This window comes from Pleurodeles waltl, chromosome 5 (assembly GCF_031143425.1).
Source record: "Pleurodeles waltl isolate 20211129_DDA chromosome 5, aPleWal1.hap1.20221129, whole genome shotgun sequence".
Lineage (NCBI taxonomy): Eukaryota > Metazoa > Chordata > Amphibia > Caudata > Salamandridae > Pleurodeles > Pleurodeles waltl.
This window is the reverse complement of record NC_090444.1, coordinates 1,009,609,396-1,009,628,003: the sequence shown is the minus strand read 5'-3', so window position 1 is coordinate 1,009,628,003 and position 18,608 is coordinate 1,009,609,396. Positions and strand designations below refer to the sequence as shown.

The window sequence follows — 18,608 nt, the reverse complement described above, 5'->3', positions numbered from 1 at the left end:
CGCTTCACATTCCTAACATTTTTTCCTACTCGCGTGTTCAGCGCTCGGGTTTTCTCGACGCTCAACATGCGTTTTGTAACAGTTTGAGAGCACATTTAAACCTAGGTTTTTTTCCCCATCTAGCAGACCCCGTTTTTTTTTTTTACGGTGGTTGTTACCCCAATTGGGAAGACTAGTCATTTACATAACTTTAAAGCCTTTGGCTCCTGGCAGAACTGGATAAAGGGGGTTTTTACCCTTTATACATTTTTCTGGGTGTTTTTTCTGTCATTTCATATGAGTCACAGGATGCAGTCCACTCAGGACAATGAATCTATCGCCAATATGGCCCCAGGTGAAGGCCCTTCTCACCGTTCCCTTCCCCCAGGAATGGATATATTGTTTTCTCAGGCCATTTCTCAAGCCCTCGCTCCCCTTAGAGATAGTGTAGCGCAACTCACGGAACAAGTTTCCAAAGGGACAGGCATGTTTGGCGCGACGGGGATGGAAGGTATATCCTCTTCAGTTCCCAAGAAAACGCGCAAGCGCGACGCGGGGCACCTTGAAGACGTTTTGCTGTTATCTGGCGCCTTCAGTAAGAGTGCGCGCGCGCACAAGCGCATACCCTCCCGGGAGGGCTACTTACCCGGCGTAATGGGTGAAAAGCTTCACCACAAATCGGACCTTGATGTTGGGTCTCAGATAGGCATCACTGGTGACTCATATGGGGACTCCTCCTCAGTGGAAGACGATGAGGCCGGTCGCCCTTGGCGCCCGGGAGCTTCTTTGCAGGAAACCTTAGGTTCAGAGGACTCTGGATCAGACATGTTTGAACCAGAAGGAATGGATACCAGACCACAAGGTGGCTGAGTACGTGGCAGCAAAAATTAGACAACCTCTTGATAAAGAGGTGCGCTCCCGATTGAAAGCGGAATGCCCTCGTCCAACACTAATGGACAAGGTAGCTGCCACGCCGGATATCGATCCGAAGTTGTGTACCTTTTTTTCCAAGTACATGAAGGACCCTAAGAAGGGTATAGATAGGTCCTGGAGGAAGTGCCAGGACAAACTCCTGGATGTGTTAGGGCCCCTTACTCAAATAATTCAACTGGCAGAACGTGCCAAACAGTCAAACTCACCCCTTCCAACTGACGTGGTGGCGGGGTGGGCCCAGAGAGCGGTATGTCTCCTGGGCAACGCCAACTGTGCCCTCTCTGCTGAAAGGCGCAGATCTTTACTTATAAAAATTGACCCTAAGTTGGGGGAACTTTCTAATTCGGAGGCAGGGGCTATTGCCCAAGGCAACTTATTTGGTGATCCTTTTGTGAAGGAATTGGGAAAATTTGTTGCCACCTTTTCGGCACTTGACAAGGCACAAACGTCTATAAAGAAGATTTTTCCAAATAAGGTTTTTGGAGGGGCCGGGCGAGGTAGGGGTCGCTCTTCCGGCCGCCATTTCTAACAAGGCCCCGCTGCATACAGAAACAACGGTTGGCGTGACGGTCGCCAGGGAACCTTTTACCCCAACAGAGGCAGAGGAAAAGGCAGAGCGCATAGACTCGCCCGGGGAGCAAGTAATGCCCCAGGAGGACCCTCGGGTAAGGCTTATCCCTTTTTCCCCTCAAAAATTTGGAGGGAGGTTACGTTTATTCAGAACCGCTTGGGAACGTATCACCTCAGATCCTTGGGTACTTCAAACAGTCTCCAGTTTTCAAATAGAGTTTTGGGGAACCCCAATCCAGGACTCTCTACCCATTCCTTTAGTTTTTTCAAGGGCAGAATCCAATCTCATAGATACGGAGGTTCAGGATCTCCTCCAAAAAGAAGCCATTTGTGTCACGTCCTTGCATCCCAGGGGCTTCTTAAGCAACATCTTCCTTGTGGAGAAAAAGGACAAAGGTTTTCGCCCGGTCATCAATCTCCGGTCCTTCAACGAATGGGTAACATACAGTAATTTCAAAATGGAGGGCATTCATTTACTCCGAGATCTCCTATTGAAAGGGGACTGGATGGTCCGCCTGGACCTCAAAGATGCTTATCTCACAGTCCCGATTTTTCCGCCTCACCGCAGGTTCCTACAATTTCAGTGGAGGGACCAGGTGTTCGAGTTCACCTCTCTCCCATTCGGTCTGTCATCGGCACCATGGTGCTTTACCAAAAATCCTCAAACCGGTAGTGGAGGTTCTCCGGTCGCAGGGAATTCGTCTTATCATTTATCTGGACGACATCCTTCTTATGGATCAAGCCAGGTCTCAGCTTATCTCCAAAATGAACACAACTATTGTGCTTCTGCAGAATCTAGGTTTTGTGATCAACCAACAGAAGTCAGACCTCCTCCCTTCCCAAACCATAATTTTTCTGGGTTTCCTTATAGACTCCCGGTCAGCATCTCTCAGTCTCCCCAGCCCGAAGATCTCCAAGATCAGGAAGGAATTAAAGAAGGTCCTAAGACGCGACAGGATTTCGTTGCGCCAGTTGGCCAGGATAGTGGGTCTGCTTTCATCGTCGATTCAGGCCATCTTTCCGGGACCCCTCCACTACAGGGCCCTTCAACGTCTCAAGGCCTATCATCTTCGACGCGGGGTCACATACTCCGAGTTAATCTCCCTCTCTATGGAGGCAAAGACGGAGTTACATTGGTGGCTGGACCACATGGAGGCATGGAATGGCAGGGCCATCTTCGGAACCTCCCCAGACCTAGTGATTGAGTCGGATGCCAGTCGCCACGGTTGGGGAGCGCGTTGCGGGAACATCTCGTTCGGGGGACGCTGGACCCCTCAGGAGCTCGATATGCACATCAATTGTCTGGAACTTCTTGCAGGCTCTTTTGCGATCAAGTCCCTAACACAGGACAGAATTTCCTGTGTGGTTCTCCTACGCATGGACAATGTCTCAGCGGTGCAATACATCAACCGCCTGGTGGGGACACGTTCAAAGGCTCTAGCGGATCTAGCGAAGGATTTTTGGCACTTTTGCCTTCAACATCAGATATCTGTCACAGCAGAGTATCTCCCGGGGGATCAGAACGTTGTGGCGGATTGGAGTTCCCGTTACCTAACGGACTCCAGCGATTGGCAATTAGACCACATGATTTTTCAATCAATAATGAATCGATGGGGTCCCTGCTCAGTGGACTTGTTCGCATCCAGATGGAACGCCCACTTGCCTCTGTACTTCAGCTGGCGCCCAGATCCGGAAGCCGCAGCAGTGGATGCATTTCTCCAAAACTGGGAACCGCATCTGGGATACGCTTTTCCCCCGTTTCTCCTTATCCCGAGGGTTTCGGCTCAGGTTCGTCGCCAGAGAGCGACAGTGGTTCTGATAACCCCGCTTTGGAGATCCCAAGCGTGGTTTCCAACTCTTCTGGAGCTCTCATACGAAGCTCCAATTCGCCTTCCGGTCTTCCCCTCAATTCTACGAGATCCAACAGGTGTATTCCATCCCCTAGTTCTCCAAGGCCACTTATATCTGGTGGCATGGAAGATTTCAGGTATCACTGGCAAGATTGCCGACTTTCACAGGAAGCTAGGAAGTTCATTTCACAAGCTTGGGCACCTGGGACAGGTAAACGATACAGGTCCGCATGGAGTAGGTGGTCTCGCTGGTGTATGGACAAACATTTCAATCCCATGGGGGCCCGCGTTACCGACATCATAAATTTTCTTGCAGAACTGGCGGAGTCAGGTTTGGCTTACCGCACGATAAACTCTTTTAGATCAGCCATCTCAGCAGGTCATCCTCCTCTTGATGATCACCCGATCGGGGAACATCCTTGGATATGTAAACTCCTTAAAGGTATTCGACTTTCCAGACCTCCACAACCTAGATATTCGGAGCTATGGGATGTCAACCTAGTTCTTAATTTATTATCCTCGTGGCAGGATAATCAATTCCTGTCTAGAAAGGAGTTGTCAGCAAAATTGGCCATTCTTTTATGCCTTATTTCGTGTAAACAGGTATCGGATATACGGGCGTTGGATATCTCTGCTAGAATTTTTTCTCTAGAAGGAGTAAATTTTACGATCTCTAGGAGAACAAAAAATATTACAAGGTCGGTATCTTACCCCGCTTTCCCTAGCGCTCCTAAGTTATGTGTATTACGTTGCCTCAAAACCTATGAGAACGTAACAATGGGACTCAGACCTCCGGGGGAGAATCAACTTTTAATTTCACTAAAGAAACCTTTTAAGGCAGTCTCATCCCCCTCCATCGCCAGATGGGTTAGGTGGATTTTAGCGGAAGCTGGTGTCAATGTACAAGTGTTCGGCACACACTCCACTCGGGGTGCCATGGCCTCAAAAGCCATCCAAGTTGGATGTCGACTGGAAGACATTATGAGTGCTGGGGATTGGTCTCCAGAATCTACTTTTTAAAAGTTTTATTTCAAACCAATACATGAGGCAGCCTCTCTAGTGGTAAGTAAGCTTTGAACTTGCATAATCCTCGCCTCCGGTCCTGACATAGAATGCGAAATTTCCTAGCTATCGTGAAGGAAAGTTTCAATTCTATTAAGGACACGGAGGCGAGGATTATCCCACCCAACACGGGACACGTGTTTTCCCACCCGAACTTCACGTCTCCTCGTACTGAGGTAGTATATATTTATATATATATATTTATATTGGGCACATATATACTTAATTGTATGCGCTCTTAACGAGTTTAATTGTTGGATTTGTCTGCATTAACTCATGACTCGTTTCTTTCTGCAATGCCTAAGATCTTATAGACATATGGGTTTTTGGTTGCTTACTGTTATCAGCACAGATCAGTCTACTTAATCTCTCATATCTACCCATAGGACCAGAGACAACGGCCTCTTGAGACATCTACAATTCCTTTCGCAGCGAAGTCGAGGAAGATTGACAGGCTCGTGGATATATATACTACCGGCAACACTGGACCCTCATTGGATGACGGTTTCCATGGTGGCAGTCTCGTGGAGCTCATTGCCGTTTTTTGTTTCTTTTGTTTAACTTTGAACTTGCTGTTTGAATAAAAAGTGAAGAAAGATATGCATAATCCTCGCCTCCCTGTCCTTAATAGAATTGAAACTTTCCTTCACCATAGCTAGGAAATTTCGCATTCAACCGAAATTATGCAATTCTCTTGCAACATCTTCATGGCAAACAGGTGACGCAGGTTAGTCACAGATTAGTTTACATAACCTTTACTAAAACCAGAAAAGTTGCCCTGATTGATTTTGTGCCAAAACCTGCAACACCTCTACCGGGAACGCGCTTTCGACCTGTGACGTTATGTAATGTGGGAAAGACCTAGTGCAGCGCTGCTTCCAAGGTTAGGGAATAGTCACTCATTGGAGCGTGGTTCAGTAAGTGAAGACCAACAGCTCCAGCCATGTTCGCCCTGCTTTCAGAAATCTGCGTTCTCATTCTCTCTGTCTGCGGGGTCTCTGCTTTTGACGGTTTTCTTGCAGCAGTTTATGAACACGTGGCCTTTGTCCAAAATGACACTAATACTTCCGTGACTGCCGCGGAGGCCCTGGAGCTGATGAATAAAAATATGGATATTTTAGAAACAGCGATCAGAAGCGCAGCAAAACAGGTACTACTGTAGAAACGAGGTTACAAGTAGTGACAGTTTTCATGATAGACGTGAAATCGTGGAGATTTGTTTACTTTTGATGTTTGGTGGAAAGCAGTATATCTAAGGTTGAGGTAGGTTCAGCCCTGTACTACAGAGACTGATGAAATGTTGTCACAATCACGTGTGGCTCTGTTTTGCGCCTTCGTTAGCATTCTCAGAAATGTAAATTTTTGAACGGACATGGGCGCATAACAACACACCAAAAAAGATTACGACATTTTAGAGCTACTGAAATTCAGAACAGGGTGTTTCCTATATTAATCATGATGTCGAGCTCACTAGTGTTGTGCAACGGTTGTCTGTGCGACTGGATGCATTGTATTAAAATCCCTCAGTGCTGCAACATGTTTTATCCAGTTTTAAATCGCCACTTCTTGTATTTTTGCTTAAAATAATCCTAATATTGCTTTTATTTGTTTGACTTTTTACCAAGTACTGATGATGTTCTTAACTTTGAAGCCGCGTTAATATAGTTAGTATGCGTGTATATTGTTTGAATGAATTCAGCGCAATGTGAAATACATTGTTTTCTTTGTTTTGGTTTGACATTTATCAGCAGCACTAAAACAAGTCGACTAATCCTCAAACATTTTCACGGCAGGCAAATCCTGTCGTCTAAAAAGACCAATGTTAAACTGGTGTGAAATCTTGTTGCTGCTTCAGAAGCAAATTAGAGCTGTGAGCCACTGGTTGTCGATGATACTTTGTCTTTTTTCCTGGTGAGATAGATCCTGGGTCTTTAAATCTGCTTAACCCACGCTTGGTCGCATGCATTGTGCCTCTTCCTACTTTTTGTAGGGCCGGGGTGCCCTTTTTGGGTAGCTGTCACCCCTTACAATTGACCTATTCATTCCTTCACTCTGCATTGGCCAGACTTTCTGCATACAAGTCACCCAGAGAGTGGAAGAAGTTTGGCGGGAAGCGGAATCCACGTTATCATGCACCTCTCCAACTCCTTCACGGCAGGAAGTCTCCTACTCTGCAGGAAGTTTCCCGCTCTCACGCCCTTCTCACGAAGGTCTTCGCACATCTGTGAAAGTGGCCTTACCGAGCTCTAAAGAGTAGAATTTAGGACAGTTACCCAGCAGGTGGAACTCGCCACATTTACAAAGGGGTGCCATCATTTTATGTTACGTACGTCGACGAGAAATTCCAGAACAGCAGTGCAAGTTGTCAGGAACATTATTACTCTACAAATAGGACCTACTCACCAAAATTACAGTAGGTTGCAATAATTCCCCATGTCACTGATGGCAAACAGTACGAGAGTCAACCAGTGGCGTGACGAAACATAAGGGCCCTCCCCCTTCAAAATATAAGAAGGGGCCTGCAGTGTTGCCTGATTTGGGCAACGCTATATGGGGGTCCCATGCAGGGGGAAACACAGGCCCCCCGTGACGTAGACAGACGAGGTCAGAGTGATTGTACTAAAAGTGAATGGACCCATGGACGGCTTCACGTGTTTTCTTACCGTGGCCCACACAACAGGGACCCCTTCCAAACTCAGGAGCTCACAGGCCAGGGTAGTGTGCTTAGGCCCTCCCCCCCCAGAACTCGACCCCCTGCACCGCGAGGGCTGCGGCAGTGGCATAATAAAAATTGAGAGGGCTCCCCTGCAAAGTACATGTATTACATGTGTTAGCACATCAGCCCTTAATAAGTAAACTTATAAGGGAGACGCATATAGGCCGATGGACCTTTTGACTGCGCTTTGAGATTTTCCCACCACGAACCCTGTACCAATAGAAATCAATAGCAATAACAATCAATGGCATCAACACTTAATAGGAGTCAGTCATTTCCACACACTATGACCTTGTGACCATGAATAACCACACTTTAATGTAAAAGTTAGAATATTTATTTCCCTATATTAACAATGCTAATGTCACGTAACTTAGTCTCAAAATCAAATGATATACAGAAACAACAATGGCTGACCAAAGCGGCGAAAGAATCGCAATCTAATCAAAGCTTGAGCCACTACACATTCTAAGTTTACAGTACAAATTAATAGCAAGAATAACACCGCAAACGATATAATAAACATTTAGATTTCAGCAAAGACAAGACATCAATTGTTATTGCATGTAGCGAACATCATCAGTTAGGACCCTAACTAACACTAGATTAGAAAAACAAGTTTGGACTTCATGCAAAACAATTTTGTCAACACAAATTTCGAAAAACATCTAACTATGGCTCTATCAAAATAGCGATTGGTTCCTTGAAACAAAACCAAATAGACATAGCATTCAATAACGTTATCAGAATACCTCTCCTCAGTTTGTATCAGCAAGCTATGACAGTCTTCATCATCAGGACATCAGTCTGGTCAGCACGGCATCAGGATTTAGCATCAAAGTTCAGAAAAGCAAAGTCTTTAAGTTCAGAAAAGCAAAGTATTTAAGCAATATAGATAAGGACGTCTCTAATCGAGAAAAATGGGCAAGTGAGGTGTCTAATCCCAGTGCAGTCCGGCTAAGTTAGATTTCCTAAAACTACTTCCCATGTACCTATTGGTTCAAGAATCACATGTATGTATTTAGTCCAATTAAAATAAAATCCTAAATCTACACTTTTACTAATACATGGTTCACAGGTCAATGATTGGCTTCTCGTCTACTGTTCCCATATTTTGGCTTGTTAGGTATCAATGTTGTTGCAGTTTATACTCCAGGCAGTGGATCCATTGTCTTCTTTTGGGAAGGTCAGTCTTACACACATTACATTAAACATTGTTTCAATAGCAAGCACATCATCTTCTAGCAAGCAGTTTTCATGAGAAAGACTTTTAGCTACGAGCACTTGATCAGCACAGTGGAAATCACAATTTAATTATTTTAGACAACCATTTTAAAAGTCGATTAAGAAACGCAGCTTGACATGAGGCCGTGCAACCAGGCCAAGACCTCGCTAAGTTAAAGCCTACAATTAATAAAGCTAATACATAAAACATAGCCCTTAATATGACAGATTACTACATTAATCAAACATAAGCTCAACATTTTACATTAATAAGCTAATGATAAGTACACTTCGTGAACAATGAGGGCCACTCTGGTGGGCGCACCTTCAAATGCGTTCATCAATTTTTCTCTAAGTCAATACATTTTCTATCCAAATTCAACACTAAGAATACATGAATAATCATTAGTGAATTCAGCGTTAACAATCCCTCAACTGATGACTAAATGTGTCATCACATTAAATTTTCCCACACTAATGTTTGCATCAGCTAAAATTCTGTCATCTCTAACCCCTCGAATCTTTGTTCCCTTCTCAAATTTCTTCTAAACAAATTTTCCCTTTTCATTTCTTCCCTCCTCTGATTATTTTTAGTTTTCTTCAATTTGACCCTTTTACACAATTTACATATTCCCCATGCTCCAGTTATGCAAACCACAATAATCAAGATCCCTTGCATTATTTTCAATAGTATCCCTTTCCCAGTGTTGGCGGGCCAATTTCCCACTGAAGCAAATCCTTTGCCAACTTTCTCCTAAACACGTGGATCTTTCAATTCTTTCAAATCAGCACTTTCATTACTCAGATTAGTAAGTAAGTTTTTAATTTCTTTACTATTGTCAGGAATAAATGAGCAGCAATGCCTAGAATTAAGCATTTTGCAAACTCTTCCATCTTTTGTTAAAAGAATGTCTAATGCAAGGCGCTTCTGAAAAGTCATAGATCTTTCCGCGACCAATTCAGTATCTATCAGGATCATAGCTCCTGAAAAATTTGTCAGCATGTTATCCACAACAGTAGACAACTTTAGAATCTTTTTTGAATTCAGAATAACTCCTACTGAAGGAATCATTGCTCCAAATATATCTCCCACTATACCAGAGGGAGACGCTCTCCTTTCTCTGATGTAATTCAGTCACTTTCGGGACTTTCTTGAAGTCATCAAGTTGAAATACCTTTGGGAAAACAATCCCCAAATAACATGTACCATTCTATCCTCGTGGAAGACGGTAATAAGCATTAAGTTCATAAATATAATATATGCCAGGAATCGCTGGATCCAGTCCATTCAACATAAATGTCCATTTACTTTGAAACAAAAACACGTCTACATTCACTCATTCCACCAAATAAAGTGTCAGTGCGAGATTTAGGTCTGTATACACAAAGCTTCCCTACGTGTTGCGCATCTAAAGCTAATTTCCCTTGTGTCTTTATTTCACTAAAAGCATAATCATTTCTAAAAGCCCTTTTCTCTAAAACCTTTTCTAACTACTCCTTTAATGCCTTTCTCCTGTCATCTGTGTGATCTAAGAAGCTCTTTTCTAATGGTGTAAGCAAGCATGTCAGGTTATTCCTGTGAGAATGGCAGTCCCAAAAGTTAATGTAGGCTCAAAGAAACCTCTCACTAATACTATGTCATTGTCCTTAGCTACTCTACTCAGGCATCTAATTATGGCGACAAACTAAAACACCACATCGTGGTTGGAGGAGAAGTAATGAATGTACTCCTGGTTATAGAATTTTGTTAGCTACAGACTACAACTTATCCCATAAGTAAGAGGCAAACTATGATAAGTAACTCCTTTGACTGATGAATAAATTTGTGTACACACGAAACAATTCTTTGCATCCATCGTTTCAACATACTCACTCAATAAGCAATAGAAAACATTAGAAGAAAGTTCCCCTTGTGTGTTACCTATGTGCAAATACTTCTCATCTAACCTAAACTTCTCTATCGCTGTTAGTGCAGTAGTTGTCTCTAAAGCTGAAGTATGGTTGGCTTTATTCTTGTCAAGAGCCTTCATACCCACAATCAATATCACAAACAATATCATACACACAATTGCCAAACCAATACTCATGTATTTACAGCACCAGTTCTCCCTACCCTGCTGGCTAACGTTACTCATGATCTGTAAAGAATCGGAAAGTAGAAGAGAAAATTTAGAAACTATGCAACAAAAATCAAAAAGAAAACAAAAATATTATTTCAGCAGCTATTTACAGCATTCAGTCTCACTTCCAGGATCCGTTGTCAAATATCGATTTAGCAGCTTGTCAAATCAGGTTATCTTTGTCAAAATCAGACCTCAAAAGTATTTTCCAGTTACTTTCAACAGTCTCTTTTTCTTTGCACTTTTTCTCAAATTTGTCTCAATCAGTTGTCTGAGTTTGGTTCATTGATTTCCTTCAAGTGTCAAAATATTGACCTGGAATGTCTCAATCAAAACAAAAAGACAAAAACTCCTTCTGCCATTCACTTGCTGTTGTATACCCCCATTCAGGACATGCGTATCTTTGACTTGCTATTCTCTTTCTTTTCAACTTTTGATTGCCATTCACTTCTCCTTCACTCAGATCTTCTCTTGTCTTATCTACTTCTTCTCCGATTGCTGTCACAACAACTGATTTCTGTCTCTTTGCTTGTGACTCTGGCCACTTATCTCCTTCCAGTGGACCCTTGGTCAATCCTCTTTTCAGTGTTGAACTTGAAACTTCTTCTTGCTATGCAGGATTTTCTCTTGACAGACCTGCAACTGGTTCAGGAGGAGTCGGAGCACATTGGCTGTGATCCGCCTCAACTCCTATCCCCTCGGGGTCTGGGAGTTGCTCTGTTTGTCTCTCAAAATCGTCTACTTCTGGAAGAGCCCTCCTCTGACGAGAATGTCCTGTTGCTTCAATTGAGATTGACTCACTGTCACCCTCCTGAAGGTCTTCTCCTTCGTCTCTCACAGGAGTGACTGAACCGTCCTCAACTTGCTCAGATCTGGCCTCAGTTCCTCTTTCTCCTCCTTCCGGTTCCGAGGCTTGTTTGGTTGTTGTTAGTATTCTCAACAACTCCTCTTCATCGTCTAAAGGGCATGCCACCTTTTTCATGTAGCTGGTGTGGATCCAGGTCGGAACTCCAGAGCACTTCACAGCCGTGGTAGGTATCAGAACTACGTGGTACGGGCCTTTCCACCGAGGCTCCAAACACGCCTTCCTCACTTGTTTCCTGACCACATACCCAGTCACCCTCTCTCAGGCTGTGTCCTTGATCTTGGATCGGTGCAGTGTGGTGGCTTCCACCTGCTGAGAGAAAGAGCAAACCACATCAGTCAGACCTTTGCAGTAGTCCAACACCATATCATCCGTTATCTTCACAAGAGCATTTGCAGGGACCGCTGGCAACCTCATTGCTCTGCCCACCTCATTGCTCTGCCCTTGAGGATTTTGTGCAGTGACAATCCTGTTTTCCTGTCGGTGTGTTTCTCATTGTCATCAAAACTAAAGGCCATGTCAGATTCGTTGACGCACACATTTTCGCCATTCTTGATTTCAGGGTACCATTTATCTGTTCCACTAGTCCTGATGCTTCAGGGCAGTAACTACAATCCAACTTCTGCTTAATGTTCAATGCTGCACATAGTAATTTAATTACTTCATTGTTGAAGTGACTTCCCCTATCTGATTTTAAAGAGATCGGAAACCCATAACGTGGTATCAGTTCCCTAACAGTAGTTTCGCTACTGTAAGGCTGTCATTTCTTTGTATAGGGTAAGCTTCAATCCAATGACTAAAGGTGGAGACAATCACCAACACTTATCTCAAACCTCCACACACAGGCATCTCAATAAAATCAATTTGCATTCTGCTGAATGGACCTTCTGCTCTTCCAATGTGGCTTAAATTAACCACTGTCCCTTTTCCTGCATTCATTTGCTGACAAATGATGCAACAATGGCAAACTGCTTCAACAACTTGTCTAAACCTTGGTTTGAACCAATTATGCTTAAAAAGACGAATCATGGCATCCCTCCCAACATGTGTGTGACCATGATAAAACCTACCCTTTTGAGACAATAGACTGTTTGGCAGAACCAGTTGACCCTCTCCAGAAACCCAGAATTCATCCTGTCACTGTACACATTTAATTTTCCTCCATGATCGTTTTTCCTCCCTGTCAGCATTATTCTGCAGTGTTTTCAATTCTTCCAATTTATCTATTACATGCAATGCAAAACGTAGACATATTTCATCTTCTTCAGGTAACAATTCCCACTTATCCTTGAATGATATACAGTTCAGTGCGCAAAACCTTGCAACTCGAGCTGCATATCTGTTTCTCATTGACACATCTTGCGATTTCAGATGTGCACTACATTTCACCACAGCAATCTTTTCAGGCATTTGGATAGCGTGCAACAGTTCTTTAATTCACTCACCATTTCTCACTGGTGAACAAGAAGAGATCATGAAATCTCTCTGTGACCACAACTGGCAAAAGTCATGTACTATTCCAAATCCATACTGCCTATCCTTGTAGATGGTAACTTTAAGCTGAGCAGAGACACGGCATGCTCTAGTAAGGGCTACCAGTTCCACTACTTGTGCAGAGTATATTTCTCAAAGCCAAAACTCTTCCAGTATACCAGACATTGTGCACAAAGTATGTCCTGCTCTCAGTACTCCTGTATTGCCCCTTAAACAGGAATCATCAACAAAGATAATTTGGTCATTTTCTTCCAATCGGGTGTTCTAATATCAGGTTTCAGTTTTGTGCACAAATCAGTTACTTCAAGACAGTCTTGCTCAATGTCTTCCACTTTTTCAATTTCAGCATTTTCATTTGGAAGTAAGGTTGTCAGGTTAAGCACTGCACATCTTTTCAATGACACATTTGGTGACCCTAAAATACTCGTATCATAGCGAGTCAATCTGGCACCTGTTAAGTACTGTGTTTTCGTTTTTGTAAGCAGGATCTCAATGGAGTGAGGGACCATGATAGTTAAGGGGTGTCCCATCACAATGCCTTCACACTATGTGAGGCTCTGTCAAGCCGCTACAACTGCACGCAGACAGTCTGGTAAAGCTGCTGCAACTTGGTCCAGAGTAGCTGAAAAATATGCTACTGGGCGGTTTACACCTCCATGGACCTGCGTCAAGACAGACAAAGAACATGCATCACCCTCATGACAAAACAATGTGAAAGACTTCTTGTAGTCAGGCGTACCCAAAGCCGGAGCTTTGCACAGATTCTCTCTCAAATCAGAAAACGCTTTCATGCAAGCCTGGTCTAACACTAGGGGATCGGTGACCTCCTTGTGGGTCAGCTTCTGCAAGGGTTTGGAAATTACTGAAAAATTGGGAATCCATTGTCGACAGTAGCCTACCATTCCTAAAAACATCCTGACATCTCTCTGTGTGGCTGGGGGACTCATCTGCAATATGGCTGTGATCCTTTCTCTGGATATTTTTCTCAATCCCTTCTCAATCTGGTGACCCAAGTACTTCACCTCTTTCTGACAGTACTGCATTTTAAGTGGTGACACTTTATGACCATTCTTTCCCAAATGGTTCAGTAAGGCAATCTAGTCATACTTGCACTTATCCTTTGTTTTGGATGAAATCAATAAGTCGTCAGTGTACTGTACCAATGTCGATTGGAAAGGCAATTCCAATGACTCCAGATTATTTTTCAAGATCTGATTGAATATGGAAGGTGACTCTGAAAACCCCTGAGGAATTCAACACCAACGGGTAAACTAGGTTCACAAATTTGAAATAAAAGTGAAACTGTCTATCCTCATGAAGAGGCTCAGAAAATAAGGCTTGTGACTAGTCTATGACAGTGAACCATTCAGCATCACATGGAATCTGAAACATTATCACAGCTGAATTTGGCACCACGGGGCAACATTTGATCACAATTTCATTTATTTTTCTCAGATCCTGGACAACTCAAACCTTCCCACAGGGCTTTTTCAATACCATTATCGGTGAATTACATGGGCTGCTCAACACTTCATTCAAGACCCCTTGTTTTACACATTCTGCAATTATTTGAGCAGCCTTTATAAGAATATCCTGTGGCATGTGATACTGAGGAATCTGGGGAAAAATTGCATTCAGCTTTGCAGGAACTTTACTTGGCTCAACTCCCTTTATTAGTCCACTCTTTCCCTGTGAGACCCCACACCTTTTCTTCAACTGTTCCCTGTAATTCATGGGGAAGCTTGCTCCTTCACTGTGAATACTGGGAAGAAATTAATCACAGGGTACTCCTCATTTATTGTCTCACACTCTGTCTCTGGGTCATCCTCATCATCACATTTCTTCTGTATCTCTATTCTGTCATTTGAGCAAGTAATCGAGCACCTGGTTTTACATAGCAAGTCTCTTCCCAATAGGGTTACTGGACTTGAATCACAGACTACAAATTTGTGCAATCCTTGAAATTTGCCAATTTTAACCTGAACTGGTTCTGTAATTGGGTTGGTCAAATACTGATTTGCTACTCCTACAATCTGGACTGCCTTTCCTGAAAGGGGCAAATTCGGAACTTCTGCAGTTCTCACTGTATACCGTGTAGCTCCTGTGTCAACATAAATGAAACTCTGTGACCCATGACTTTTCCCTTTACACAGGGGCTTTTCTGATCTACTTCTAACGAAGCTGCAAGCACAAATTCCTCTTCATCCGAACTCTCGCTCACCCAGTTATCGTTTATTCCATTCTCAATGTGTAACGGAAATTGGTGTTCAGTGTTATTAAGTTGGTTAAACTTCTGACCTGTGACCTGTTGAGGAAGCATCACCTGTTGCTGTGCCATTGGGGCTTGAGATATTTGAATTTGCTGTCTAGGTACCATTTGAACCTGCTGTTGCATCAGCTGCAACTGTGTCACTTGTACTAATGGCATTTGCACCTGCTCCATGGGCTGAAAACTTTGCATTTGATTCATATTCTTATGAAAATTTGGATTATGACCTCTCATTCTCAGTCCTCTCATGTTTTGGAATGAATTGATGTCACTCGTTTGCTGAACAACACCTTCCTGCACCATCATCGGACACTCCTGCTTCCAATGTCTGACCACTCCGCTAGCATGACAAGGCAACAATTTCTTGATTCCCTGCACATCATTCTTAACCACTACAGTACCCAAGTCGGGACCATGGTTTACATTTCCTCTGCGACCTCTACCTCTCTTCTGATTCTGAAATACCACATTTCCCTGCTGCTGCTGTGGTAGCTATTGTGGAAAATTTCCCTGCGCCCCTGTTTGTGCCGCTTTAATCTGCATCACCATCGCCTTTTCTTTCAGCTTTCTCTGCTTCAACTCAAACTTGGCACTACAGTACTTTGCATACTGCAACACCTCATCAATCGGCTTTGCATGCCAGCGAATCAAATGACTCTTAAGCATCTGGCTAATTTCAGGTCTCAATCCTTCCACAAATCTGAACACAAAATTAATCATGTCTTTTGGCTCACTTTTCTCTGTACCACTGTAATGCTTGAACGCCTCCAACAGTCTCTCATAATATGCATGTATTGACTCCTTTGCTTCCTGAGCTGTCCTGTCTATTTTCTGCCAGTCAATGTTTTTGGGCGAAATTCTCGTTTTCAAAAATTCAATCACTTTGTAATACTATTTCGTTACCTCAGGAGACAGCGCACCTGTAATCCGATCTCTCTCTGGTTCTTTTGTTGGCCAATCTATGCTCCTCTTGCACTCCATCCACAAAGCAGCTGGAACTACTATCTCTGATAGAGTGGTCAAGTCCTCCCACAGGCATTTTGCAAGTTTCACAAACCTGTCTGTCTGCTGGTACCATTCTACTTGTTTCTCTCTCAACCTATAATAGTAATTTGTAAAGGACAGAATGTCACCTTTGCTCCAAGGACAAGGACAACATTCCCTCCTCGAATCTCTCTCATTGGTAACATTTTCACAGAATCCTTACCTTGCTGCACATTTGCAGTAAGCTCCACTGAATCCCTCTTTCTTTTATCTCTTTTCTTTACCCATCTGCCTTCCCATCTGTCTAATGCTCCCCAGGTCTGAGCATTCTGAAGTAAATCCCTAATGTGTGCCTTCATTCCGGCAGATCTCATGTGCTCAAAGTCTTTTAAATCAAAATCTAATCTGTAACTCCTTTTCAAATGTTGTGTTTTCCCTATTTCAATGCTGTACTTCTCTGCCAGGTCTGCTGGCTTTTGATGTAGATTGCTCACTTCCCTCGTAATGTTTGGGCACAGATATCTCAACTCTGCCTCTGTGTAGGACTCTAATCTGTTCACACCCATAGTTCCTTCAATGAGCTCACTCGCTTCCATTCCTAGTCTTGTGTAGTTCAAGTACTCCTCTCCTTTAGGAGAACTCTGCGGGGTATTCAGCTTGTCTAACCATTCAGGCAGTTGCTGGGCAGTCAAACCCTGCAATGAAATGTTGCTGGCCTGGGCATGTTGTATCTGTTGCACAACTGTATTTGGGGTCTGCGGTGTCAATAATTTCAGGCCCTGGCTAACATTCAACTCTATGACAGTATCTGGAGGAACTCCGAATGGGCTAAGGTCTAGCAAAGATCTCGATCCGTCAAAGGTCTGTCCCACAGGAGAGACTACTCGAGTATTCACATTGAGTCCTCCCCTCATTGCATTCTGACTCAAGACTCTCTCTCCACGTGCACTGGTATTCTCTTGTGAAAACAAAGGTACAATTGGACCAATGGTGACAGGTACAGATACAGCATCTGGGCTTCTTCTAAAACTCAAGTTCTGTGGGTGCATAATTCCCGTATTGTGGCTCATCAATGCCTGCATATCTCACTGTGTCCCTACTATTGGAGTGTACTTTGGCATTGCTTGTGACTGCACTTGGGCAGTAAAAGTGGAGTTGGTTCTGTCTGAACCAATATCAGCTTTGGGAAAACTTGTCCTGTTGGCACTATTAGGTTTGTGGCAGTTTCCACAATAGGTACATCAGGGTAAATTCTCAAGACATTCAACTATGGCACCTGATTTTGTGCTACTGGAGTAGTAGGTGCATTAAGACTGCTCTGCATTGGACTCTGTGTCATGCTAGGATTAATCTGCACTGGACTCGTCCCGTTAACTTGTGTCGGAGCTGAAGGATTTACGCTAGTGCTTGGACCACTCTCTTGCGCTGCATATGGGGGAGGATGATTTCTCAGTAACTGCAAGATAAACTCATCATCGTCTGACTCTTCCTCCAATGTCAGTGATCTTCTAGCCGCCCCACTCTCGGAAGGGCTTCTGTTAGTCTTTCTAGTAGCTTTCCTTCCTTCTCTCTTGCTGTCCTGTGTAATCGCTGGAAACAACTCAATCCCCTGTAAAGTCTTGGTTCTCCAAAACCTTTGATCACTGTCCCATCTAGTTTCCGCTAGTGTCTTTTCTGCCTTTCTCATCCTCCTTTCAAATGTGTGTTGCTGTTGCTGTCTGGCTACTAACTCCCAGATTGCTAGTGCCTCAAACTGTGCTGATCTCGGAGGGGGTTTCAGATCATACAGCACCCTCCTAAGATTGTCTAAGCTCCTCAAATGAAATGTTTCTTGGGCAGGAAATGCTAAACTCCCATCTTTCTCTGTCACTTTGCACCATTGCTTTAGCCAAAGACATGGCGCAGCACCATTTTCTTTGATTACAATGTATGCTGGTGTACCTTCTGGCGGTTAAGTATCCCCTATACCCATTGTAATGTACGTATCTCCCCTCACAGCACTCTTTAAAGTTTTGAAAAATTTCATTTTTGCAACCTTTATTTTATTCTAAATCAAATCAGGAAGTGACTTTTATTCCCAGAATTCTGTTCCCCCACCTTCTCAACCAATTGCGCTTCACGGGCGGCTGCCAATCCGTGCACGACCCTTCTCACTAACCAACCTATCCCACGTGGCTCCAATGACGTCACAGTCACACGTACTGCGGCTGAGAAAGTCTTGCGGCTGGCTACTTCATACTAAACTAATGCAATTTATTGCGAGCACTAAACAAAATCAAAACCCGATTTGTCCGTTTACTACAGATAAGGTAACAAATTTGCTTCAGAAACTTTACGGATTTTTCACTGACAGCGTTTTGCTCTCACAGCTACTCCTTCTTTCTCAGTTTCCCTGATTTGCAAGCAAAATTCGACCCACAAATTTCACTCTCAACTGATCAGTGGTTCTGTCCAGTGCACATAGGACTTGCCAGATCTCAGTCGCAAAATTATTTCTCTCACTTTGGCGCACACTCTGACTTGTCGACCATGCCCGATCGAC

At 43.6% G+C, this 18,608-nt stretch overlaps 1 protein-coding gene across 1 annotated transcript in view; it reads left to right on the top strand.

The window, feature by feature from the left end:
• The first annotated feature begins 5,218 nt into the window (after nt 1-5,218).
• The window catches only part of LOC138296248 (pantetheinase-like), a 96,840-nt gene continuing 83,450 nt past the window's right edge, over nt 5,219-18,608 (top strand). The window contains exon 1 of the mRNA XM_069235178.1: nt 5,219-5,544. Within this exon, the coding sequence (XP_069091279.1) occupies nt 5,338-5,544 (207 nt within the window). The 5' untranslated portion in view covers nt 5,219-5,337. The remainder of the gene's footprint in view (nt 5,545-18,608) is intronic.